The sequence below is a fragment of the Mizuhopecten yessoensis genome, unplaced genomic scaffold (assembly GCF_002113885.1).
Source record: "Mizuhopecten yessoensis strain PY_sf001 unplaced genomic scaffold, ASM211388v2 scaffold716215, whole genome shotgun sequence".
In the NCBI taxonomy this organism is placed as follows: Eukaryota; Metazoa; Mollusca; class Bivalvia; order Pectinida; family Pectinidae; genus Mizuhopecten; species Mizuhopecten yessoensis.
Genome location: NW_018480005.1, coordinates 104,451 through 130,647, shown reverse-complemented (window position 1 = coordinate 130,647; position 26,197 = coordinate 104,451). Strand labels below are relative to the sequence as shown.

At 36.2% G+C, this 26,197-nt stretch overlaps 1 protein-coding gene across 2 annotated transcripts in view; it reads right to left on the bottom strand.

Moving 5' to 3' along the window:
* Positions 1-26,197, bottom strand: part of LOC110442124 (regulator of nonsense transcripts 2-like) — a 37,356-nt gene that overhangs the window by 3,142 nt on the left and 8,017 nt on the right. For both annotated transcript variants that reach the window (XM_021485583.1, XM_021485582.1), the window contains 29 exons: positions 25,580-25,729; positions 25,100-25,317; positions 22,925-22,967; positions 22,415-22,546; positions 19,245-19,337; positions 18,993-19,032; positions 18,695-18,753; positions 18,186-18,278; positions 17,842-17,914; positions 17,384-17,557; positions 16,851-16,948; positions 14,316-14,401; positions 13,850-13,958; positions 13,414-13,471; positions 12,245-12,300; positions 9,971-10,087; positions 9,060-9,245; positions 7,714-7,755; positions 7,495-7,596; positions 7,172-7,231; positions 5,689-5,827; positions 5,096-5,235; positions 4,687-4,870; positions 3,910-4,002; positions 3,388-3,503; positions 2,391-2,462; positions 1,983-2,078; positions 1,436-1,535; positions 859-932 (listed from right to left, as the gene is read on the bottom strand). In XM_021485583.1, coding sequence (XP_021341258.1) covers positions 859-932; positions 1,436-1,535; positions 1,983-2,078; positions 2,391-2,462; positions 3,388-3,503; positions 3,910-4,002; positions 4,687-4,870; positions 5,096-5,235; positions 5,689-5,827; positions 7,172-7,231; positions 7,495-7,596; positions 7,714-7,755; positions 9,060-9,245; positions 9,971-10,087; positions 12,245-12,300; positions 13,414-13,471; positions 13,850-13,958; positions 14,316-14,401; positions 16,851-16,948; positions 17,384-17,557; positions 17,842-17,914; positions 18,186-18,278; positions 18,695-18,753; positions 18,993-19,032; positions 19,245-19,337; positions 22,415-22,546; positions 22,925-22,967; positions 25,100-25,317; positions 25,580-25,729 — 3,003 coding nt within the window. The remainder of the gene's footprint in view (positions 1-858; positions 933-1,435; positions 1,536-1,982; positions 2,079-2,390; positions 2,463-3,387; positions 3,504-3,909; positions 4,003-4,686; positions 4,871-5,095; positions 5,236-5,688; positions 5,828-7,171; positions 7,232-7,494; positions 7,597-7,713; positions 7,756-9,059; positions 9,246-9,970; positions 10,088-12,244; positions 12,301-13,413; positions 13,472-13,849; positions 13,959-14,315; positions 14,402-16,850; positions 16,949-17,383; positions 17,558-17,841; positions 17,915-18,185; positions 18,279-18,694; positions 18,754-18,992; positions 19,033-19,244; positions 19,338-22,414; positions 22,547-22,924; positions 22,968-25,099; positions 25,318-25,579; positions 25,730-26,197) is intronic.

The following is a 26,197-nucleotide window of genomic DNA, read 5'->3' as shown; positions in this document are numbered from 1 at the left end:
TGTTAAGGTGCATTTAAACTTTAAGTTATTGATGTAAATCACTCGATTCTCGTGAAAGATTTTTTTTTTTAAGATGCTTCAAACACATTACAAGGATTCACATTGGCACATTCAACAATAATAGGTTTATAGCATTTGTTTTGTTGTGTCTGAAAAAATCATTGCAATATATTTGAATTGATGATCTACTCTACATGTAAATTCAAATTTGTATACCATGTATAATAGTTCTAAGTGACGAATACTCCTCTATTATAGACAAACACATCTAGCAATTTTAACTAAGTAACATTAAAACAAGAATTTCACAAGAGTGGATGTGTCGCCTGCTTAGCGCTTTTAGTGAGAAAAGTGTTTTGGCTCGAGTTATCACGTAAACAAGCAAAAATTAACAGCAAAAACGATGAACAGCGTTGCTATGTCAAGTAGGATATGCCAAAATACGGAAAGTTGAAACTTGACAGAAAAGCTTGTAATATATTTTGAACAATATTGCTTCTACCATTACGGTACAAAACTTGAAAGGAATTGATTAAAAAATAAAAAAAGTTCTTGCATTTACTACACAACGCCCTTATTTGGCAATAAAAGGGGTATAACTCCACCAAAAACTTGTCCAAGCTATATTAGTATGCAATATGTGTTCCGAGCTATATTAGTATGCAATATGTGTACCAAGTTTGAGTCCAACCAATGCAAGGGAAGTTATCGCACGGAAACGTTGTTCCGGACGACGCAACCCACGACGCCGATGTCACCTATAACAAACAGTTAGTTAGAAACAAAATTAAAGAGACAGAGATTGTGTACAATACTTGATATTTGAAATCTTAAACAGACAGAGTATTAATGTTGCACCTGCTGCTTGTTGCCTCTCCTGGTCATCAGTACAAAGTCTATGGACTTGTTCTCTTTCGGTTCTTCCTGGGTTTCTGCAGTACCATGAAAAGTAAAACATCACTTGATAATTTGCTAGTAAATGTTGTATCTAAATAGTGAAATGTGTCATATTTACATTAACATATTCTCACTCTCTCAGTTCATCAAGTAAATTACTTGTTATTGTTTTAACAGTGTTTTTGAATACTCAAGAAATTTAAAAAAATAAAAGTCTAACTAAGAAAATCACAATGACAATTGTTCCACTCCTTAAATAGCAGCAACTTTTCAAGAGGGTTTATGTTGTTTTGCATCCAGTAAGCTAATTTGCTTCTTAATTGTTAGAAACAAAAATCAATATACATCTTTTTGAGAGAAAGACAAAATTAGGTAGGGGGCTTTATTGCAGGCACCCACCTTGTTACCAAGACATTTGCCAAGTGAGGAGGGGGCTTATATTTGCGAGAGGGGGCTTATTTGTGGTCAGATACGGTAATGCATTAAGGAAACAAACATGATTTAAACATGATACTGGCCAGGTGATATGACGGTTTACCTAAGAAGTTAGAACATGCTGCCTTTTTGTTTTTATCCTTCAGATGCATAGGGACTGCTATATCCAGCTGGGGCACTTTGAGTGACTCATGATTTCTTGCCTGTAAAGCATCAATCATTCAAAATTACAGAAATAAATTCTTTAAGATTATATAACAAGCACATTTGAGTTAAAAGAAAGATAACTTGGTATTTATATCTGTTTCACTGTATCCTCTTATCTACAGGCCCACCTGCTTGAGAGATCACCTCTATTCACCATTTGCAATAGGAGACCACTTGAATGGCTTTCCGAAGGATGTCTCTGAGACTGTATATCACTTATTAACAGAAGCATCCCATTCTGTTACTTTTAAGTCCATTATTATACTACACACTTGACAGTGAGTTCAGAACGATTCCTGTTAAAAATCAATGTTCATCATCTGTTTTTGATTGGAAAAGTGAAAGTTGCTATAAGTGAATAAGCATTATCCCTTTCTGACTGCAAAAAATATTTGCAGTCATGTTAATTAAATGAAGATTAGTGAAAATGAAAGTTAACCAACCTGAATGTTGTCTATCATCATCTTGTCAAATGCTGTCATGAAGTCATCATCCTCCGAGCACTTGACAAATTTTGGTCCTCCAGTTAACAGGGTTATCTGGCCGCAGGGTTAGAAAAATTATTCAGTATTGCTTTCTTGCGATATTACAATTCAGTATTGCTTTCTTGCGATATTACAATTCAGTATTGCTTTCTTGCGATATTACAATTCAGTATTGCTTTCTTGTGATATTACAATGTGATGCCACTTTTACAAGTGAGTAAAGATTGTCAGACGTTTGTAAGTACACAGAAAATTTCCAAATCAGACAGTGTTATCTTAACATCCTCTAGTTATATCTATGGTACATATTTTTTAAAAAGAAAAATTAATATTATTGTTTTCTGATGACGGTGTAAACTGTATTACCTCATCATCTTCCCCAGCGGAGTCTAACATGTCATCGTCATCGTTCTCACTCGTTTCAACACCTTCTCCCTCCTGGAAAACACATAAACATTGACCTTATGCTACGATACAATTCTTGGACTTTCATATATAACCAACGGTGTATATTTACGCTATACTTTTTGATCACAGATAATGAAAGTTTAAGAGTACCACAAACTGGCCTGAAATGTCCGATACTTTTCATTCATGTATGACAAACTAGATGCATTATCTGTGGTCTAAGATTATTTTTAAAAGCTTTTCAGATTTTAACCTCTTCTCAGTTCCAATGTTGACACACTTTAGCTTACAACCTCTTGGTTCTGATGTCTACACAGAGTTTAATCTTACGTTTTCTTGGTTCTGATGTCTACACATAGTTTAATCTTACGTTTTCTTGGTTCTGATGTCTGCACAGAGTTTAAGCTTACATTTTCTTGGTTTTGATGTCTACACAGAGTTAAGGCTTAAGTTTTCTTGGTTCTGATGTCTACACAGAGTTTAAGTTTACATTTTCTTGGTTCTGATGTCTACACATAGTTTAATCTTACGTTTTCTTGGTTCTGATGTCTACACAGATTTTAATCTTACATTTTCTTGGTTCTGATGTCTACACAGAATTTAAGCTTACATATTTCTTGGTTCTGATGTCTACACAGAATTTAAGCTTAACTTTTCTTGGTTCTGATGTCTACACAGAGTTTAATCTTACGTTTTCTTGGTTCTGATGTCTACACAGAGTTTAAGCTTAACTTTTCTTGGTTCTGATGTCTACACAGAGTTTAAGCGTAATTATTCTTGGTTCTGATGTCTACACAGAGTTTAAGCGTAATTATTCTTGGTTCTGATGTCTACACAGAGATTAAGCGGACATCCTCTCATTCTAATGTCCCCACAGGGGTTTTAACTTGGTTCTGAATGTCAGTATTAAGCTTTTTGTTTTTCCGTACCTCTCTTGGTCCTGATTTTCTCTTACCTCCCCCTGATCCCGATTGCTCATACTGCCTGTGTAACTTCGCTGACTCTGACTATGATCTTCCCCGCTTGCCTCACTATCATCCTCCGTGTTGGACAGACTGTTACTGAAGTCATCTGCAAGAAGTATTGAAGTAACAGCCTAACCAACATTGCTCCCTGAACACATTTCAGCACCAATACATTTAGGCTATTCCAGATATGAATATTTAGGGGTAGGGGCAAGGAAGGTATGCACTTCAATTAATAACATCTGGTCATTTTGTGAGTGATGGTAGTCCCACAACGCCAATGTATTCACATTTGGATTAGCCCTTATAGAAGTTGAGAGTTTGATGTAAGACTAAATGAAGCAATAATAGGTAGATAAACACATTTCATTATAAATAAATTTGTTTATGGATCATTAAAGTAGCATAACTACTGCATATAAGTAGTTAGTATTGTACCTTGTGTTTTGTTTATTTGTTTGTTTTGGGTTTCACATCCTTCCTACAGTTACTGATACGCGTTGGATACCTACCAATTTCTTCGATCTCCCGTATGGTGGTCAGAACTCCCTCATCAGCTTCACTGCTGTTTCCTTCATCCGTTTCAATGATGGACAGTACAGACGCTGTCAAAACATTGCAGATATTACAGATAGCACTTCACACAGTAATTATTGTGGAAGTGTTTTTTTATTTATTGTATTCACTGTATAACAGTTCACCGATCTAACTAGACAGTGAATTTCTATAGTAAAGTAACAGTTAACGCTTCAAACTCAGCAAATTCAGTGCACATATATAGTTGTTTCCTAATTAAAAAAAAAAGAAAACACACCACAAGATCAAAGCGGTATACATCAAGGACAAACTTAGACATCATCTCTTACAATGGACTGTCAGGTATAATAATGATAAATTCCAAAATAAATGTCAACAAAGTCTTATAATAGCTAAAGTTAGACATCATGATTCTTTGGAAGATTCTTTGGAAGATGCTGTTCTACATATCTTACTGTGTTAAATGTAGAGCAATGTCACTTAAGCAACCATGGTAACTTTCCCCCTAGCAAGCTACATGCCAAATGTCATAACTCTTAATTTCTTGGTTTCGTCTTCTAGTTAACAATGGAGGAATAACACCACATAAACAAACATGCACATAATTCATGCCAGATGTCAGCTAAAAATAAAGAACCTGTGATCACTCTAGAATTTAGAGTATTTTACAGACTACAGTTTATGGATATAAGACAAAATGAATCACAATTACCTTTAGATATTTTCATTGATTAGGTGTATATATGTCCTACCTAGTTTCTGTTTGTATTCATTTTCCAAGTCTTCAGCAGCCTTACTAGCCTCCTCGTAGTTCTGAGGCACCTGACTCTTGGGGCGGATGGCTTCAATTGTGTCCTGCATCAAGTTCTCCACATCAATGGGGAATGGCCTGTCCTCGGTCCAAATACTACACTGCCTTTTGAACCAGTAATACCGCTGAAGTAATTGGAGAAAAAATAAAACTATAATTTCGGTCGTAACCTGTTTTTCTTTTCATCGAAAACGTGACTCAAATAATGTTTCTTCTGTGTCAATAACATTTTACAAGCAAACTCTAATCTTTTGAGCATATGTGGAGTTCTAGCCTTGCTTCATTCTTGAAAACATAATTCTGAATTCAATAGCATACATCTTATATTTACTACCAGTAATGTCACTAACCTGGAAATAGATGAGGAAGCAATCAAGCTTCTTTTTGCTAGAACCCTTGTCAAAGTACTGTCCACATGTCTCAAGCACCACGCAAGTGAGTCGGATACGGAAAAGGTGCTGTGGGGGGTCCAGAAGTGACTCGCCACTGTCTGCAAGATGCATGTAATAATTCAGTACACTTAAAGAAAACAGGATACTTTTATGTACATGTAAAGAAATGTTCGTCTCTAACATATTGTCTACTTTCACAAAACATTCAGAAAACCATCCTATGACCTTGAGTTGAAGGTTAACTATAAGGTGAGGTCTGTGAAAGTGATACTTGACATTGTGTAGTGCTGATGTATTTGTGTGTACAATGTTTGATTAAAATATCTTGATGAAAGGAGGAGTTAAACTACTTCTCACAACAAAGGTCAAGCTAACTAAAAGTTTTTGTTCTGCCTACACTTAAACTTGATCAAACACAATTTAACTCCAAAATAAATACTGCTGGGTCAGAAACGGCATGCAATTTGACACTTTATCCAATGTTCTATTTTAAGAACAGTGACCTTGACCTAAGGAACTTGTTGACTTGCAAGCTGAAAACAAATGATTACCATCAAACGACACTCCAAAAGTGATAAAGGAGTAGAGAGTCTTGAAGATGACGGTAGACTCGACCATCCTGTAGTTATAAAGCTCTCCAAGAAACTTGGCACAGCTCACACGGCGCTGGTTGTACTTGGGGTGGTTTATCTGGTTAACAAAAACAAACAACATACATACTGTCACAGCTAACAAACATGTTTCAAAATAATTAATGTATTTACATGTACAAAGACATTCAATATTCTGGACACGAGTAAAAAATGATGTAGTCATCAATTGAAAGAGAAGACATATTTTTTATTTCTTAATTTTTAGGTTTAAAATATTTATTACTCCCCCTACCCCAGACAAAATGTATACATTTGTATACTTATATAAGTTGAACATCATTCTGTTAATGAATACCTCATGTCACCCACTTAAAACTGTAAATCGTTTGTGTTGGAACCAAAAATACAAAAGTTTTCTCTTGTGGGGCTTATGTTGCCTGCTGATCAGACACCCAACGTTGCCCTTGCAGGCAGTGTCCTTCTGAAGCCTACTTTCTGTTTCTTTCACTCTTACATGTATACACGATGTGTGAAGGGTCAAGGACCTCCGCCCGAGTCACAAAACAATAATAAACAATAATGACCTCAAGCAACAGGTATTGTCTGCCAGTTGAACAGAAGTTGGAGCCACTACTTAATGAAAACTATTCCAAGTACACTAAAGTTGTAATTTCCAGAGCGATAGATGCATTTAAAATCAACCCATATCTAACAGGCACAGGCCATTTGTCCAGCACAGGCCATATCTGTCCGGCACAGGCCATATCTGTCAGGCACAGGCCATATCTGTCCGGCACAGGCCATATCTGTCCGGCACAGGCCATATCTGTCAGGCACAGGCAAAATCTGTCCAGCACAGGCCACATCTGTCAGGCACAGGCCATATCTGTCAGGCACAGGCCATATCTGTCCGGCACAGGCCATATTTGTCTGGCACAGGCCATATCCATTCAACTATACAATGTCATGTTCAACTTTTTTCAGAAAAAGCATGCCTCAATGGGAGAGTAATTTGAGCTGGTAGTGTACACACTGCATATCCATCTGTATTTGTATGGTGTTCATTGTATATTATTTGAAGACAGAATATGCGAATATACCAAACATGAAAAATAAATTTGATATGCGTTTTATGTGTTATTGCAAATAATTTCGATGTTATAAGCAGCACATGATAAAAAGGGTATCATACGACCATTTTGATTTCCTACTCTGTATCAGCCCTCGGTTCTCCACCCTCTTGGACTGATATGGGAGTGTCATGTAGATATTGATTAGGATATGGAAATGGTCATTTGATAACCCCAAACTATCCTAGGGAAATACACCTTACACTTTGAGGATCTTTGCAATTAAAGAATCTTGCCCCTCTAGACGAGATTTGCCTATACCACCAAGGGGGTAAAAGATTCTATTACTAGCCCTGTGAGTTGTGTATTACCTCCATGCCTATCCGAATGTCCTCCAGTACTCCATCCACAACCTGTATGGCCACATGTTCCTGGTAACACAAGAAACACACCAAACTAAACGTTGTCAAGGTTTTATATACAGACATATTTACGTCTGAGCAGAGAAGTGAACATGATGATAAATCAGATTAAGACTCACATGTACTGTAAAACAATTGTAACAAGCATAAACACATAACTTCCTCTCCATTTACAGCAAACAGAAGAAATAATTTTATATTTTTAATTTAACTAAAATCTATTACTTTTCTATAGTAATCAATAAGGTTTTCAACCGATATGTTAGACTTACATGATAAGGTGCTAGACCAGCTAAGAGATTGGCAGCACAGTGTATTGAGTTGTAGCGTACATTCCACACTGCTATAAGGGACTTTGTGGCATAGAATCCTATCTGTAAGACAAAGAATCATATTGAACATGATTAGTGAAAGGTTAAGGGAAATTACGGAATGAAGGAATATCGCTATATAAATATTGACAAATTAATAAAAAAATAAAGCATTTTTACCTCACGATTATCCCAGTTCAATTTTCTCATTTGCCTCAGAACCTGCCAATAAACAAAGAATCTGTTAATGCAAAAGCAGTATGAATTTGGCAGCAACAAATCAACACTAAATTTTACATTATTAACAACCAGGTAACACTATACACTTCTAGCTACAAAAACAATGAACACCACCAATCATCTTGGATAGAAAAATAATCATGTTTTTCACATTAAAAACATCATTTCAGGTCTTATTTTGGTAATAAATCTATAAAACATGAGTTTATATATATATATATATATATATTTTTTTTTTATTATGCATAGTACCTGTGAAGCCTTTGTCTCTTGATTTTGTAAGTCAATCTGTAAAATGTATCTATTAATGGGTCACACTGAAGTTAACACATAGCTGTGTACTTGTATCTATTAATGGGTCTCACTGAAGTTAACACATAGCTATGTACTTTTATCTATTAATGGGTCACACTGAAGTTAACACAGAGCTGTGTACTTGTATCTATTAATGGGTCACACTGAAGTTAACACATAGCTGTGTACTTGTATCTATTGATGGGTCACACTGAAGTTAACAAATAGCTGTGTACTTGTATTTATTGATGGGTCACACTGAGGTTAACACATAGCTGTGTACTTGTATCTATTAATGGGTCACACTGAAGTTAACCCATAGCTGTGTACTTGTATCTATTAATGGGTCTCACTGAAGTTAACACATAGCTGTGTACTTATATCTATTAATGGGTCACATTGAAGTTAACACATAGCTGTGTACTTGTATCTATTAATGGGTCACACTGAAGTTAACACATAGCTGTGTACTTGTATCTATTAATGTGTCACACTGAAGTTAACACATAGCTGTGTACTTATATCTATTAATGGGTCACATTGAAGTTAACACATAGCTGTGTACTTGTATCTATTAATCGGTCACACTGAAGTTAACACATAGCTGTGTACTTGTATTTATTGATGGGTCACACTGAACTTAACACATAGCTGTGTACTTGTATCTATTAATGTGTCACACTGAAGTTAACACATAGCTGTGTACTTGTATCTATTAATGGGCCATGTGGAAGTAAAAATACTATTAAGTTTTGTATTAGTGGGCCATGTGGAAGTAAAAATATACTATTAAGTTTTTTTTATTAATGGGCCTTATAGAAGTAAACATGGAGTTGAATATGGGTATCTGGTCGCGGGTCATGTTTAAGTATACAATCATGTACTTGTGTAACAATCAGTGGGTCTCGTTGAAGAAAAAACATTATTATACCATCAAGCTTAAATATTGCTAACTAGATCCCTAATGCCGATTGCAATTTCACGGTCCTGACCTTTTCTGTGGTGACCTTGGAGAGATCCTTGTAGAGGAGTTTCCTGATGTACTCGTGGAGAGGGGGCCTGATCTTTCTGGCGCTCTGGGGAACATCCGGGGGGTTACTGTAGTAGAAGGCATTCTCTATCATCGTTGTGTACCGACCGTCCAGGTGGAGGGCTGTCTTCTTCCTCATCATGACATCCTGGCAAGATCAATTATAATATACCAGCGGGAGGTCAACTACGATGTATACAATAAACATGATGTAAATATTAAACATGGCGGTTACCTTTAATAGGTACAGGTAAGATATTGCACTAGCTAAGGTCTCACATACGGTAGGTCGAATAGTGTATCGAGCTTAAACATACAACAAGGTCGTGAAGTCATACAAACAGCTTAGCCCTTTATATGGCCAAACATCTCTTGACTGAAGAACACAAAATAGAATACATAAAACTTTCCTCAGTCATTGTAATGACTTCAAGAAGACATATACCAGAGCCTATAAAAATCATTTCTTATAATTCAGGCCCACCTACATCTATTTTAAACCCTTGCATCACTGATTTTATGCAAAAAGGAAATTAAAACAAAAATTGTGAAGAGGGGAAAAACCTGCATTTCAGCTCCTGCACACGCATTAAACAATTAAGAGTGATCTGAAGGACTTAACATTGTACTGTGGTGTACCTGGAATGTACAGTGCGGGGAGGCTATGAGTATCTCAAGTCTTACTGGGCATTGGTTCGGTTTAGTATTGTTTAACGTCCCATCAACAGCTATGGACATTTAAGGACAGCCTCCCCTGCGTGCAAGATGCATGTGTGTAGTGTATGCGTGTGTGTTTTGGGAGGCTGCGATATGTTCGTGTTCGAGGCTGTGAGTATCTCAGGTCTTACTGTTCTAGCTCTACACTTTACATACCAGATAGATCTTTGTCCTGTGATGAGAATCTTGAGATCTGTAGAGAAATCTGCCACATGTGTCCAGTAGAGAACAGGCCATCTCAATGTTGTGGTGGGAGAAATCAAACATCAGTGACTGCAAACAGATATATACACATTTCATACCTGTACAAATGTCATATAAAGTTTTTATCTATAACATACTCAGTTCACAAGTAAACTTGCTAAATGTTTTTCCATGTTTGTTTTTTTTAATTTTCAAGCCATATGTACATCAACAAGTTAACCAGAAATGAACGACATCTATTGACTTATCAAAAAGTGTAAATATCCCACAAGAGTTTAACACAGTCAAGTCAGTAGTTGGGGCTGGATCAGGAGTTTTGGTAATATAGTCGAACCTCGCTATCTCGAAGTTGACGGGGTCGTGGGAAAACTTTGAGTCATCCGAGTATTCGATTTGTGCGGGTTCATATATTTGGTATGAAATTTGCTGTTTGGGAAAAGCACTAGCAGCCATTGATTTTTATTAATAGCCAATGCTTATAATCAATCGATGAATGCCATATGTAACCAATATTTCAAATACAGGCATGTAATTTTACAACAAACACGCTTTCAAAAATAGAATAAGTTATTTCCGAAAAAAACGTAATTTCGTTTAACGAGATCGAAATGGTTAGATTATATTGTGAATTCGTTATGAAATATGGCTCGCCTAGTGATTAAATGTTGTTTTGGGCTAATCTTGGCAAAGGCTTCCCAGGTCTGCATTTGTATTTGCAAGTCTGACAAGTTTTACCTCTGAAGTGTTACATTTGAAAATTGAACTATCCCGCTGTCTCCGACCTCGTAGTTACAATGCGGAAATGAAAGTGTGCAAGTCTCAAGCAAATCACTATATTTACATTCTGTATGCTTAGACCCATTGACAAAAATTACATTCATAAATGCATAACACAGGTGTTCATAGAGTCCCAGCACGTGGGAACTGATAGTAACCTGATCACACTGCGTAGTAATACACTACAAAAACTACTCACTCGGAACGACCGACCTAGATGCTTAATTCTTACATCTTAAAATATTATTGAACTGTGCTTTGTGAAATATCCACGTATTCACGTGTCCTGTGCTACAAATAAACATTGAATATGGAACTACATTTTGTTGTGTTATTGTTGTTGACGGTTGCTAAGATCTCTCACGATAGTGTCACATTTCCCCGCGAAAAAACACTGTTCTCGCCACTGCGTTGCACCCGTGTATAAGCAGGAACAAACCCTGTTTATTTGTTTTATTCGTTGTTATATCGATCCACTGAAAGGATTCGTCAATGTAAATATAAGGAATGATATTTATTTTTTCAACATTTATGAGGTCATAACAACAATGGGTTTTTGGACATATTTTACATGAATCGCTAACGCGATTCATTCAATATGTCCATAAACCCATTGTTGTTATGACCTCATAAATGTTGAAAAAATAAAAATCATTCCTTAAGTAATGGAGTGTACGCATAGTTAGTTCTTTAAAAGTAAACACACACAAACAGATACTATCGTACATGTAACACATTGATTCATTCAAGCCAAATGTGACACCTGACACCTCCTCAACTTGATGTAATCAACAGCAATTATCCTATTGTTCTTAAAATCTCTCGATCGTCTTTCAAAGCCATACTGGCTCCTGTAAAGACATGAATCTGTGAAGCCGTCCTAGGTTGTGAGTTTAACTGTGGAATTCTTTTATGCATGACTGTTGATCAACATTGATGAAGTTTGTTTTTTTATTATGAACAACATGGTTTTGACAGTCTGCACACATTCTTAAGCTTTATCAAAAATTATTTTTTACCGATTTCGTGCTAGTCTACTCACGAAATATGTTCATAAACATGGAATGACAAAATGCTGTAGTTTTGTGTTTTATTTGTATCGGAGAATTGATAAATGACAAAATGAAATTTGAACACTATGAAGTAGCCGATGTTTGGGGGTTGGATTTACGCTGTTGAAACCAATATCTTACTTCGAGGTATCCAAGTTTTTTGAGTTTTCAGGATTAAAATTATCAGTTTTATTTACTATTAAGATAAAGAGGAGATTTGGCCAGGACCGGAGAAATACTTCGAGATAAACGGGGTCTTCGAGTTATAAGAGATTGAGATAACGAGGTTCAACTGTACTTTTTAAAACTTGTGAGGAAGCTTGCCAGCATCTGAAGAATGACCACAAGAATTAGACTAGGTACAGATGTTATACAACACACAGAAAAAGCAGCTAACCTTCACACAATGCAATGCCTCGGATTTGGGATATAACTTGAACTTGACCAGCTCTCCTGAAAAATAAAATAACAGATTTGTGTCAATTCATACCACAGAACCTTCTTACATGAATCAGACATATAGTTGTCCATGAAAAGGAAAAAATTCTACCCAAAGAATATTTTAAAACATTTTACTCCAATTTAATGACATCTAATGATATTGAAAGAAATATCATCTTTGTATTTTTCACAACTCATTTTAACACAAAAATATTACAGAATTTTTGCATTTGGCATATGGCAATTTTGTTTAAAATAGTGTAATATGTACAGATATGACAATAACAGGATTCTGGAGGTATATGCTGATCGTATATAAGACTTTTTTTGTTGTTTAGTGTAAAAAGTAACCAAGAGTCCTAGGGTGATGATATTTTGCCAGTAACATGCTCGGATGAAGGACTACCAACTTTGTTCAAATGAATGACCTTGACATATATTCAAGGTCACAGGGGTCAAATATGTTTAAAACCTTTATGTGACTTCTTCTCAATAAGCAAAAGGTGAAGGGTGATGATATTTGGCCATTAACATGCTGGGATGAAGGACTAACAAGTTTGTTCAAATGAATTACATTCGCCCATATTCAAGGTCACAGTTGTCAATATATGTTTTTATCTTTAAATGACTTGTTCTGTACAACCGAAAGGTCCAGGGTAATGATATTTTGCCAGAAGCATGCCCGGTTGGACGACTATAAACTCTGTTCAACCTAATGTCCCTGTTCGACATTCAAGGTCACAGGTGTCATATGTTTAAATCTTTTAATAGGTTCTTATGAGTCAAACACTGATATACTGCCTGTAGCTGTATTTTGGTCCACTTTAAAGATTATTTGTGAGATTAATACCAGGTGAGCGATTCAGGCCCCATGGGCCTCTCGTTTAAAGTAAAATATTGATGCCGGACGACGGACGGACGCCGCACCACGGCATAAGCTCACTTGCCCTTTGGCATGGGCAAGTGAGCGAAAAAAGAATAACTGGTAAGGACACGGCGCAATACATTCACACTGCAGCTGTAAGACCACTTCACAGTCTATATAAAATTATACTGATGATTATTAATAACAATATTTACCTTCATATTGATATGCATATAATCATGTAAATGCATATTACTCACCTATAAACCGCACAGTCTTTAACTTGGATTCAATGTTGATCTGGTCCTTTTTTCTAACCTTTACAATGAAAAGATTACCAACAATTTTAAATTCGGGTTATTCCTTTTACATACCCCACCTTGGACACAACATTTTGAAAAAGGTCATCACCAACAAGTGTTTCGCAACATATGACTTTGACTTGTGTAACTTCTAGCAACACAGTACCAGGAACAGAAGAGATAAATGGCAATATATGACATGGATCTTTAGTAATATTCACTGGTATATCAGATTTATCTGATTTTCCAGTGTAAGTTCCACCTTTCTTTTTATCCTCTAGTATTTGTGTATAACTGCTATATAGACATATGTCCTCAAATACCCCACAGTAAACCATTCAGTTGAGCTTCCCAAGTCTAAACGTTAACCCTATCACTGTGTATGTATACGTACATGCCATCTGAAGTCTCCTTTGAGAAGCTGGACAAGGTCGTTAGCCACATCAGGCATACAAGGGTACAGTGTTGCTACCATCCGAGAGTAAAATGGCAGCAGATCATACCTGATACATAATATCATTGTATATCATGGTTGTAACATCAATAGATATTAGTATTAAAACCTTCACCATGTCAATGTAAAGACCAAGAGTAACTGATTATTAATCAGATATTAATTGAGAAGTAAAAAATTCAAAATTAAGATTTCTCCTTTAATTCAATTTAAGCATCAGAATGTTAATACAATATTTTCTGTAAGTGCAACAATAAACCGATAATTCCAAAGATTTTGCCATCAAATTCAGAAACAATGCCATGATCTTCAATGAAGTATATGGGCGAGAAGAAAGTGGAAAGAATACTTTCTTTATATTCTTAAACACTGGTACAAATATCACAAGAGAATGTACAAGTCTTACCTGGTTCTGTGAACAGTGAATAGTGCCTTAACCAGCTTCTTCCTGTTGGATTTCATGTTGAAATTCATACAAAACTCTATGCTGCCCTAAAACATACAATATCATTCTTAATATTATGTAACACCTACTTAATCAGGATTCCAACTATCAGAAAAATATATTTTTTCAGAATGAAAATTAGATAGAAACTAGAACACTGACAGGTCAGTAAGGGCCCGGTTTTGTGGCAATATATCCGCCATAATCATCAAGAAGCAATCTGCAATACTCATTTGTTAGCTTTGATATGTTTTATTTCACTTTAAATACCTCCTCCATCAATAGCCAGGTTCAAAGTCAGAGATCCACTTTGTCTTTGACCTTCGGACCCAAATGACCTTTAACCCAGTGACCCTGAGATTCCGACCAACTTTGCTTCATAATATCATAACAAAATGTTCATTAGTGAAAAATACAAAACTTGACCTTGACCTAGAACCTTTGAACCCCGTAACCTTGACCTTAGGTCATTTGACTCCGTGTTAAGTTCTGAACAGCTTTGCTTCATAATAACATAAAAATAATGTTCATCAGTTAAAGATACAATATTTGACCTTGACATTGACCCAGTGACCTTGCCCTTTGGTCAGATGACTCCTTGTTTAATTCTGATCAACATTGCTGTTCATAGTGTCATAACAAAATGTTCATCAGTGAAATTATACTAAATTTGACCTTGACCTTTGATCTAGTGACCTTGACATAAGTCAGTTGACTCTTTGTTGAATTACGACCAACTTTGCTTCATAGCATCATAACAAAATGCTCATCAGGGAAAAGATACAAAATTTGACCTTGACCTTTGACCCAGTGACCTTGACCTTTGGTCAATTGACTCCTTGTTTAATTCTGAGCAACATTTCTTCAAAGCATCATAATGAAATATTCACCAGTGGAAAGATACAAAATGTAACCTTTACCATTGAACCTAATGAACTTGACCTTTGACCTCAACTTTTTACCTCAGTGTGTCTCTTTGTTTAATTTCGACCAACTTTGCTTCATAATTTGATAAAATGCTCATTAGTGAAAAGCTACAAAATTTGACCTTGACCTTTGACCTAGACCTCTGACCTGATGACCTTGACCTTCGGTCAGTTAACTCCTTGATTAATTCTGATCAACTTTGCTTCATCATGTCATAACAAAATGCTCATCAGTGAAAAGATGCAAAATTTGACCTGGACCTTTGAACCTTATGACCTTGACCTTTTACATGAGTGTGTATTTTTGTAAACTGAACATCTTGACCAAGTTTCATGTAAATCGATCAATTAATACCAAGTTATTAGCCAGGAACAAAATTTGTGGACGGACAGACAGACAGACAGACAGACAAACAGACAGACAGAGTGATTATGGGGCCCTAACTAGAAAATGTCTGTAAGACATAAATGTTCCCTGCTCATGGATGGGACGGTACGGGGCGCAACGCGACGGACATGGGCAACACTATATGCCCCCCCCCCCCCCCCCCCCCCCCCATGTTATGGCGGGGGGCATTTTTAGAGACGTATTATCACATTCACATGTACTATGTACTAGCTATATATATAGCAAACACATTTTTACTTCAATATTTAACAAGCAAATATATTTTCACTTCAATGTTTTTTTGTGATATCTTATATTCTCTTTCTATATACACTTAAGGATTGAATTCTGTTTTGTTGAGGTTTATGGGGTATAAACCTCAATGTCTTGAGACAAATTTTATGAACTGCAAAGCAGTTCATTTTGAATTTGTCTGAAGACCCATTGAGGTTTATACCCCATAAACCTCAACAAAATGGGATTCTATCCTTATATTTACATTCAGAGTGATATTGATACTTGTTTGGATAATTTCTAAAATATCGGTCTTGTGCAAGTCTAACACCACGGAAGGTATCAAAAATTATGACGTCATAACTCACTTTGAGACGTCGTCCTGGTAAGATGATTAAGCAAATTAAGATGTAAATTATTTTTTGAATTCAATTGAATACTTCTGACATAAAATAAATAAAATTAAAACAATCTAAGAATGGAACTACTTCCCGCGCTCCGTGGAATAACAGAGTGATCAGGTTGATAATATGCTGATGTATTCATACGCCAACTGAAAAGTTCATTGAAAAATAACCTTTAAAATGTTAAGTAGGTATATTGAGTCCAAGTTCAGTAGAAAAGTAAATATTTTGTAATATTTCATATCAGACAAGTGAACATTTTCAATATCTACTATGAAGAGTATATTTCAGAGTAATAGAATTTTCTAACTTTGTCTGCAGGCTAGTACTAGGAATGTGAAATTGTACAACTTTGAATTGAGCATCTATTACTCTAATTTTCAAAAACATTGACATAAAAGCATCACTTCTAGTTGTAATTTTCCAAAAAAGAAAAGTACCAGTACAGACACATTACACAGTTGATTTAGTACCGAGCCCCTAACGAGAAGTGTGGTATCTACTTATACAGCTAGGTGTGTTACCCTACTACTAAACAACTAACCTTGTCCAGTAGGTCCTTGTTGACACAGTTAGGAAGAGATAGGAGGTAAGCATCAAACTGGACCTTCATCAGGTTGCCTGTGTCAGCATCTTCTTCAACTGTACAAGGAAATTTTGTTATATTTCTTAGTCAGATAGACAAGCCATATCATTCACGGCTTCATTCAAGAAAACTTACATAAAGTGGCAGATCAACTTAAAATCATCAAAAATATATGGAATCAAAACAAATTTCAAACTTTAATTGGAAAGTTTGTTAATATGTAACTATTGTTCCAGGTATGGTTTTTATCTTGAACAGAAACAAACATAACTATTTCTTAAATTATTTTGGACTAACGGACATTTTCACCAACTCATTTGGGCACATAGCTGCACATCTGTCACATTAAGAAGAATCTGTGTGAAAACAAACCTGAATGTGTCTCAATCACACTCAGATAAATATTTCAGTTGAACAAGAATCTGTGCGAGAACAATCTGAATGTAATTCACTGAGACACAAGTATCTGTTATTTATCCGGATGTACTCACCGTCAAGTTCATGAAGAGCACTATAGTCCTCATCTACTGCAGGCACTGCCGCCTCCTCCTGCTGACCTTTGACCTTGGCAGCCTCTTCCTCTGCCTCCTTGTTCTCCACCTCTGCGATCTGCTGTTCTGTTTCCATTTCTCGCTCCACATCCTCCACCTTCAAGCTCTCTATGTCTACAGTACAACATACATCACTGGCTCATCATAAAGATAGGGTTATCCTGAACTACACAACAAATCACTGTGTGTGTGGAAATATTAATGCACAAATTACTTTCCCAAAGATTATAAATTAATCAAATGATTTTATGGAAAGACTTCTCTAATAGGTAGGCTGAGATTATAGGTTTTCTTGGTAATTTTTTGATAAGTCAATTCCTTATTTCAATAAAAGTCTGTTTAATCTTTCATTTCCTTGGATCTCTGAGAAAAATGTTGTGTTTACAGATGATACTAACCTTCCTCCAAACCAGTCTCCACATCTTTGGTTTCGTCCTTGACAGTGGCCTGTTCACTCTCTTTATAGCATATCTATACAAGGTGAAATCAAAATATTACCCATGCTTTGCAACATGTATCTGGTACAATGCTTCAAATGTTGTCCACTCTTTCTTTCATAATAAATAAGTTTTTCATTCATTTCAATTTGTATTCAATTAAGCAGCTGATTATCTCTGAAGTGAACTCCAGTGAAATATCTATGTAACGATAAAAATAACTTTTATTCATGATTTATTGATGTCAGCGTAAGTACCAGTCATTGAGGTCTATCTACACTGTTATCTGCTACTGATATACACACCCCTGGTATAAATGCTCGGAGATCAGGAAGTGATTCATAGAATGCTCTTGCATCTTCGTCCTCAAACAAGGTACTGTCACCAACGTACTGAAACTACACAAAGTTTAATGGTGACAATGAGGTTAAAATGTAGGGTACAAAAAATAACAAAGAGAAGCAGTGATTTTAAAACATAACGTACCAGAAAATCGTTTTGATTTGATTGGGACGTCAAAATCCGATGGCCTGGTACCAAGTCATAGGATGCACCGCTGACCATAATGTCTGTTATAATTCCAGTTTAACATGTCAGCTTTTATTATTTAATAGATATCTTTCAAATTTTCAAATTAATTAATGGTTTCTTAAACTCATTCACCCCTGAAATTCCATAATGGACTATTCCAACCTTTGAATCGGGAGAGTTGAAATGTGTCTGCAGGGGTGAATGAGTTAATGACAGTTACAGCTGTCAAACAACAGATGAACATTCTACACATATCACCAGGTAGTTCCTAAACGTTACTAACCTCTGCATTCTTTAAAGGGTCGAACACATCAAACCCAGATTCTTCATCTTTTAACAGATCTAAAATACAAGAAACAGATGTGATAAAACAGTTAATACCTTTATCATTAACAAGCCAAGTTTTTGTTCTATCTCTGAAATCAATATTTATAATTCATTTGTTAGTGCAATTTTTACTAGCTTCAATTATTATTTTATCTTAATGTTAAAATGTGTTTAATTGATAACAGCAAGTGATTTATAACAATTTCATCGCAAGCCCTAAATAGTGTATCAACACAATTATACAGAAACGCTACCTTCCTCGGGCAGGTCTGGCATGTCATCGTCCAGCAGATCCTGTATTGAATAACAACAAGAATGGTGTGTCAAAACAACAAAGACCAATATCTAATAAATAATCTAAAAATCAAGACTGAAATAGAACTTTTGTCATTTCAAAATATTAATGCAAATAGATGATAAAAATATTGAAAACAAATTAACATGATATGGTGTCTTTATCTAGTAGCTGATATTTTTACAAGAAGTATTGCTACCCTTATACTTACTGAAAATACAGCAGTGTTGGTGTAAAGCTTTTGATATGTAACAAGTGCACTTTCATAGCTTTCTCGTCTCTCATTACTCAGCTCTCCCTTTGTCTGAAAAAGACAATGGTATTCACAAAATAATACCTTCTAAGTAAGTAGATGATCATTATTAGGTTTGTGGCAAATATACAAAGAAGGATATTAAATATTGACTCCTGTAAAGTACAGTGATGCTTCCCTTGTACATATCACATATTTCTGTTACAGCTATAATTGTCAAAAGAGGATTAACTCATCACACTTTATAGCCAGTTTCTCAACAGGTGATCCAAGTCGTTAGTTGCTCATTGGTAAGTCATTTACATTTGAGAACTTGTGAAATATGTTCCTTGAATGCATAAAAGAAAAAAAAATATATATAGTTGATTTAGTGAAAGTATACCACATCTTTAATTATTGACAGCACTTGAAAATATGCTTGTGTGTACAACAATAACACCTGAAAATATACCTGTTTGTACAATAACAACACCTGGCAATATATCTGTTTGTACAATAACAACACCTGGCAATATACCTGTGTGTACACTAACAACACCTGGCAATAAACCTGTGTGTACAATAACAACACCTGACAATATACCTGTGTGTACACTAGCAACACCTGACAATATACCTGTGTGTACACTAGCAACACCTGACAATATACCTGTGTGTACACTAACAACACCTGGCAATATACATGTGTGTACAATAACAACACCTGGCAGTATACCTGTGTGTACACTTACAACACCTGGCAATATACATGTGTATACACTAACAACACCTGGCAATATACCTGTGTGTACACTTACAACACCTGGCAATAAACATGTGTATACACTAACAACACCTGGCAATATACCCGTGTGTACACTAACAACACCTGACAATATACCTGTGTGTACACTAACAACACCTGGCAATATACCTGTGTGTACACTAGCAACACCTGGCAATATACCTGTGTGTACACTAACAACACCTGGCAATATACCTGTGTGTACACTAACAACACCTGGCAATATACCTGTGTGTACACTAACAACACCTGGCAATATACCTGTGTGTACACTAACAACACCTGGCAATATACCTGTGTGTACACTAACAACACCTGGCAATATACCTGTGTGTACACTAACAACACCTGGCAATATACCTGTGTGTACACTAACAACACCTGGCAATATACCTGTGTGTACACTAACAACACCTGGCAATATACCTGTGTGTACACTAACAACACCTGGCAATATACCTGTGTGTACACTAACAACACCTGGCAATATACCTGTGTGTACACTAACAACACCTGGCAATATACCTGTGTGTACACTAACAACACCTGGCAATATACCTGTGTGTACACTAACAACACCTGGCAATATACCTGTGTGTACACTAACAACACCTGGCAATATACCTGTGTGTACACTAACAACACCTGGCAATATACCTGTGTGTACACTAACAACACCTGGCAATATACCTGTGTGTACACTAACAACACCTGGCAATATACCTGTGTGTACACTAACAACACCTGGCAATATACCTGTGTGTACACTAACAACACCTGGCAATATACCTGTGTGTACACTAACAACACCTGGCAATATACCTGTGTGTACACTAACAACACCTGGCAATATACCTGTGTGTACACTAACAACACCTGGCAATATACCTGTGTGTACACTAACAACACCTGGCAATATACCTGTGTGTACACTAACAACACCTGGCAATATACCTGTGTGTACACTAACAACACCTGGCAATATACCTGTGTGTACACTAACAACACCTGGCAATATACCTGTGTGTACACTAACAACACCTGGCAATATACCTGTGTGTACACTAACAACACCTGGCAATATACCTGTGTGTACACTAACAACACCTGGCAATATACCTGTGTGTACACTAACAACACCTGGCAATATACCTGTGTGTACACTAACAACACCTGGCAATATACCTGTGTGTACACTAACAACACCTGGCAATATACCTGTGTGTACACTAACAACACCTGGCAATATACCTGTGTGTACACTAACAACACCTGGCAATATACCTGTGTGTACACTAACAACACCTGGCAATATACCTGTGTGTACACTAACAACACCTGGCAATATACCTGTGTGTACACTAACAACACCTGGCAATATACCTGTGTGTACACTAACAACACCTGGCAATATACCTGTGTGTACACTAACAACACCTGGCAATATACCTGTGTGTACACTAACAACACCTGGCAATATACCTGTGTGTACACTAACAACACCTGGCAATATACCTGTGTGTACACTAACAACACCTGGCAATATACCTGTGTGTACACTAACAACACCTGGCAATATACCTGTGTGTACACTAACAACACCTGGCAATATACCTGTGTGTACACTAACAACACCTGGCAATATACCTGTGTGTACACTAACAACACCTGGCAATATACCTGTGTGTACACTAACAACACCTGGCAATATACCTGTGTGTACACTAACAACACCTGGCAATATACCTGTGTGTACACTAACAACACCTGGCAATATACCTGTGTGTACACTAACAACACCTGGCAATATACCTGTGTGTACACTAACAACACCTGGCAATATACCTGTGTGTACACTAACAACACCTGGCAATATACCTGTGTGTACACTAACAACACCTGGCAATATACCTGTGTGTACACTAACAACACCTGGCAATATACCTGTGTGTACACTAACAACACCTGGCAATATACCTGTGTGTACACTAACAACACCTGGCAATATACCTGTGTGTACACTAACAACACCTGACAATATACCTGTGTGTACACTAACAACACCTGGCAATATACCTGTGTGTACAATAACAACACCTGGCAATATACCTGTGTGTACACTAACAACACCTGGCAATATACCTGTGTGTACAATAATACCTGTGTGTACAATAATAATACCTGACAATATACCAGTGTGTACAATAACAATACCAGCCAATATACCTGTGTGTACAATAACAATATCAGACAATATACCTGTGTGTACAATAATACCAGACAATATACCTGTGTGTACAATAATACCTGTGTTAACAATAATATCAGCTAACGATATACTTACCTGAAGAGTCCTGCGATTATGTCGCTCAATGTTTTTTAAGTCTTTATATACTCGTAAAAGGTGTTTACACAGAGACTGAAAGTAGTCCTTCATTAGATTTCTACAGGCCTTCTGTTTCTCAGGCTGCAGCATCTATAGAGATTGAAACACTTAGCATCAGAGCAGCAATCTACCATATTTATTATTTCACTTCAGGAAAATTGAATTCAGGTTCATTAATTAGGAAAACAATTTAATATATTCAAAGTCCAAGAAAATTGATAAAATAACTGAAACTCCAAAACATCTTCAGTTTTTTTTATACAGTCACCATCAAATATGTGCTTTCAGTTTAATATTTGGAACAGTATTGTTAAAACATTTAATTTCTATTTTGTTACATGACGTTTATTAGTAGAATCATACAAACAACATAAACATAGAATAACTAAAATTGGCTTGACATATGGTTTGTGGTAATTACACCAACAAATTATCAAAAACTTCAATCTGTCATGAAATCATTCTTACCTGACTTCCAGGTATTTCAAGTGAATACTTTTCAGCAAGCAATCTATTGGTGAAAAAGAAAAGAGAAAAATTTACGTCATTGAAACTGAACCAAACTTGCATTATTTCAAATAGGTCACATCTATTACTAGTATCATTTTCTTCAAAACCTATTGTTTTTTAACTGAATTTCACCTGACTGTACGTGATAAATGACCTAAGTATGTATTTGATTATCTTTAAGAGGTAAAATACCTTCTTGTTCAATACTCGCCAACATCATAATTAAACAAAAGTGTATTTTTTACCTACAAGATCAATGAAAACAAATGATATTCTCTTAATATTTTGAATAATGTTTCTTGAGTCAAAGCAAACATTTTTCTATACTGGAGATCAAAATAACTTAAGTTGGTTTTTCAAAATCTGTTGTTTCTCTTATCTTCAATCTTTGCATGAGTTTAAAGTATATATTTTTTTTTACAGGTTGGCCCATTTGGGGTAATACATACAGAAACTAAAATGGAATGAAAGTAACTCAATGAGGAATAAGGATAAATAACCAGAGAATGAGAACTACCAAGAAAAAATTTGAATAAATTTGTAAACATGACCCTGGACTGCAGGTCATGTTGATATTATAGCTGTGTTAGTACCTGGACAGGTTATGTTGATATCATAGCTGTGTTAGTACCTGGACAGGTCATGTTGATATCATAGCTGTACTAGTACCTGGACAGGTAATGTTGATATTATAGCTGTGTTAGTACCTGGACAGGTAATGTTGATATCATAGCTGTGTTAGTATCTGGACAGGTAATGTTGATATCATAGCTGTGTTAGTACCTGGACAGGTAATGTTGATATCATAGATGTACTAGTACCTGGACAGGTAATGTTGATATCATAGCTGTACTAGTACCTGGACAGGTAATGTTGATATCATAGCTGTGTTAGTACCTGGACAGGTAATGTTGATATCATAGCTGTGTTAGTACCTGGACAGGTAATGTTGATATCATAGCTGTGTTAGTACCTGGACAGGTAATGTTGATATCATAGCTGTGTTAGTACCTGGACAGGTAATGTTGATATCATAGCTGTGTTAGTACCTGGACAGGTAATGTTGATATCATAGCTGTGTTAGTACCTGGACAGGTAATGTTGATATCATAGCTGTGTTAGTACCTGGACAGGTAATGTTGATATCATAGCTGTGTTAGTACCTGGACAGGTAATGTTGATATCATAGCTGTGTTAGTACCTGGACAGGTAATGTTGATATCATAGCTGTGTTAGTACCTGGACAGGTAATGTTGATATCATAGCTGTGTTAGTACCTGGACAGGTAATGTTGATATCATAGCTGTGTTAGTACCTGGACAGGTAATGTTGATATCATAGCTGTGTTAGTACCTGGACAGGTAATGTTGATATCATAGCTGTGTTAGTACCTGGACAGGTAATGTTGATATCATAGCTGTGTTAGTACCTGGACAGGTAATGTTGATATCATAGCTGTGTTAGTACCTGGACAGGTAATGTTGATATCATAGCTGTGTTAGTACCTGGACAGGTAATGTTGATATCATAGCTGTGTTAGTACCTGGACAGGTAATGTTGATATCATAGCTGTGTTAGTACCTGGACAGGTAATGTTGATATCATAGCTGTGTTAGTACCTGGACAGGTAATGTTGATATCATAGCTGTGTTAGTACCTGGACAGGTAATGTTGATATCATAGCTGTGTTAGTACCTGGACAGGTAATGTTGATATCATAGCTGTGTTAGTACCTGGACAGGTAATGTTGATATCATAGCTGTGTTAGTACCTGGACAGGTAATGTTGATATCATAGCTGTGTTAGTACCTGGACAGGTAATGTTGATATCATAGCTGTGTTAGTACCTGGACAGGTAATGTTGATATTATAGCTGTGTTAGTACCTGGACAGGTAATGTTGATATTATAGCTGTGTTAGTACCTGGACAGGTAATGTTGATATCATAGCTGTACTAGTACCTGTCAGAATAATGAGGAGGACTAAGCAAGTAAACATTTATTCATGTTGTTGATTATCTGTGACCAAGAAAGCACAGTCACATGAACGTTTGGAATGTGTACATCACTACTACCAACACAGACCTAAATCCTGGTTATACAGGATCCTAACTATATTTCTGTGGTAACTTGCCTGTACTTCCTGGGGATGAGGCCCATGTAATCATCGCCACAGTGTTTACAGAAACTCGACAGGATGGTCAGATTGTTGTGTTCCTCATGGTCATTGTTGACCAGCTGCTCCAACTGTTTACCCACCACGACCAGACCCTCCTTCTTGGAGAACAATCCAACAGACACTAACTCCGCAAAAAAACGCAGGTCTACACGGTATTTGCTGGGATTACTTATCTAAATATCAACAAAAAATCAAAATGTTTTATTTCAATTTACCGTATTCAACAAATATTTGATATTTAGATGATGAAAAAACTATTGAAAATTAGTATTTTCCTCAAACAGTGAAGAGTAGAATTATTGAAAATTTAGAATACTAACTTTTTAGTAAATAATTAAGTTAGTGCAAAACAGTGAAACTTGCTTGATTATATATATTCAGTCATATATATACCTTATAGTGAACATAAGTTAAAAGACTGAAAAAGCATAACACCTTATCATCCTTCTTTCCGAGAAGGAACTTCTGTATGTTTTCCAGTAGAGCAGCAGGAAACTCATAATAGCGCTGGAACATGATGCTACTTATGTGGACTGCACAGGAAATATCTGACATTTTCAGCTTTGCTTCTGTAATGGAGGCGGCCTGAAAAAGAATAATAATATAGCACATTCTGCTGAATGCCAGTGTCATTTATCAGAGGAATCGATCTCCGAAATCCAAAGGATTCCGCTTTCAATATACATATCTTTTCTACAATGATGGACTACGTCATAACAAAATAAGGTACGCAAGTTATCTTTAACTACTTCTCTATCGCTTCACGCACTTGTGAATATATTCCTCCGCGCAATAAACTTGTGCTTTCCGATTCGTTAGAAAAACAAAAGTGTGTGGTCTTGCATATGTATTTCCATTGAATATATTGAAGTTCTACTTAAATGTACAGTGGAAGACATTCACAATTTCTGAAAATCTTTGGTTTAAGACATAATTTTACATCGATGACATCATCAGTTCCATCGATGGCTGGTTCACACTTACATGATCAGTAGCCTACTGAATTTTTACATGTAAATGAGCTAGTTTTTTCTTTCTCCCCCCCACCCCACC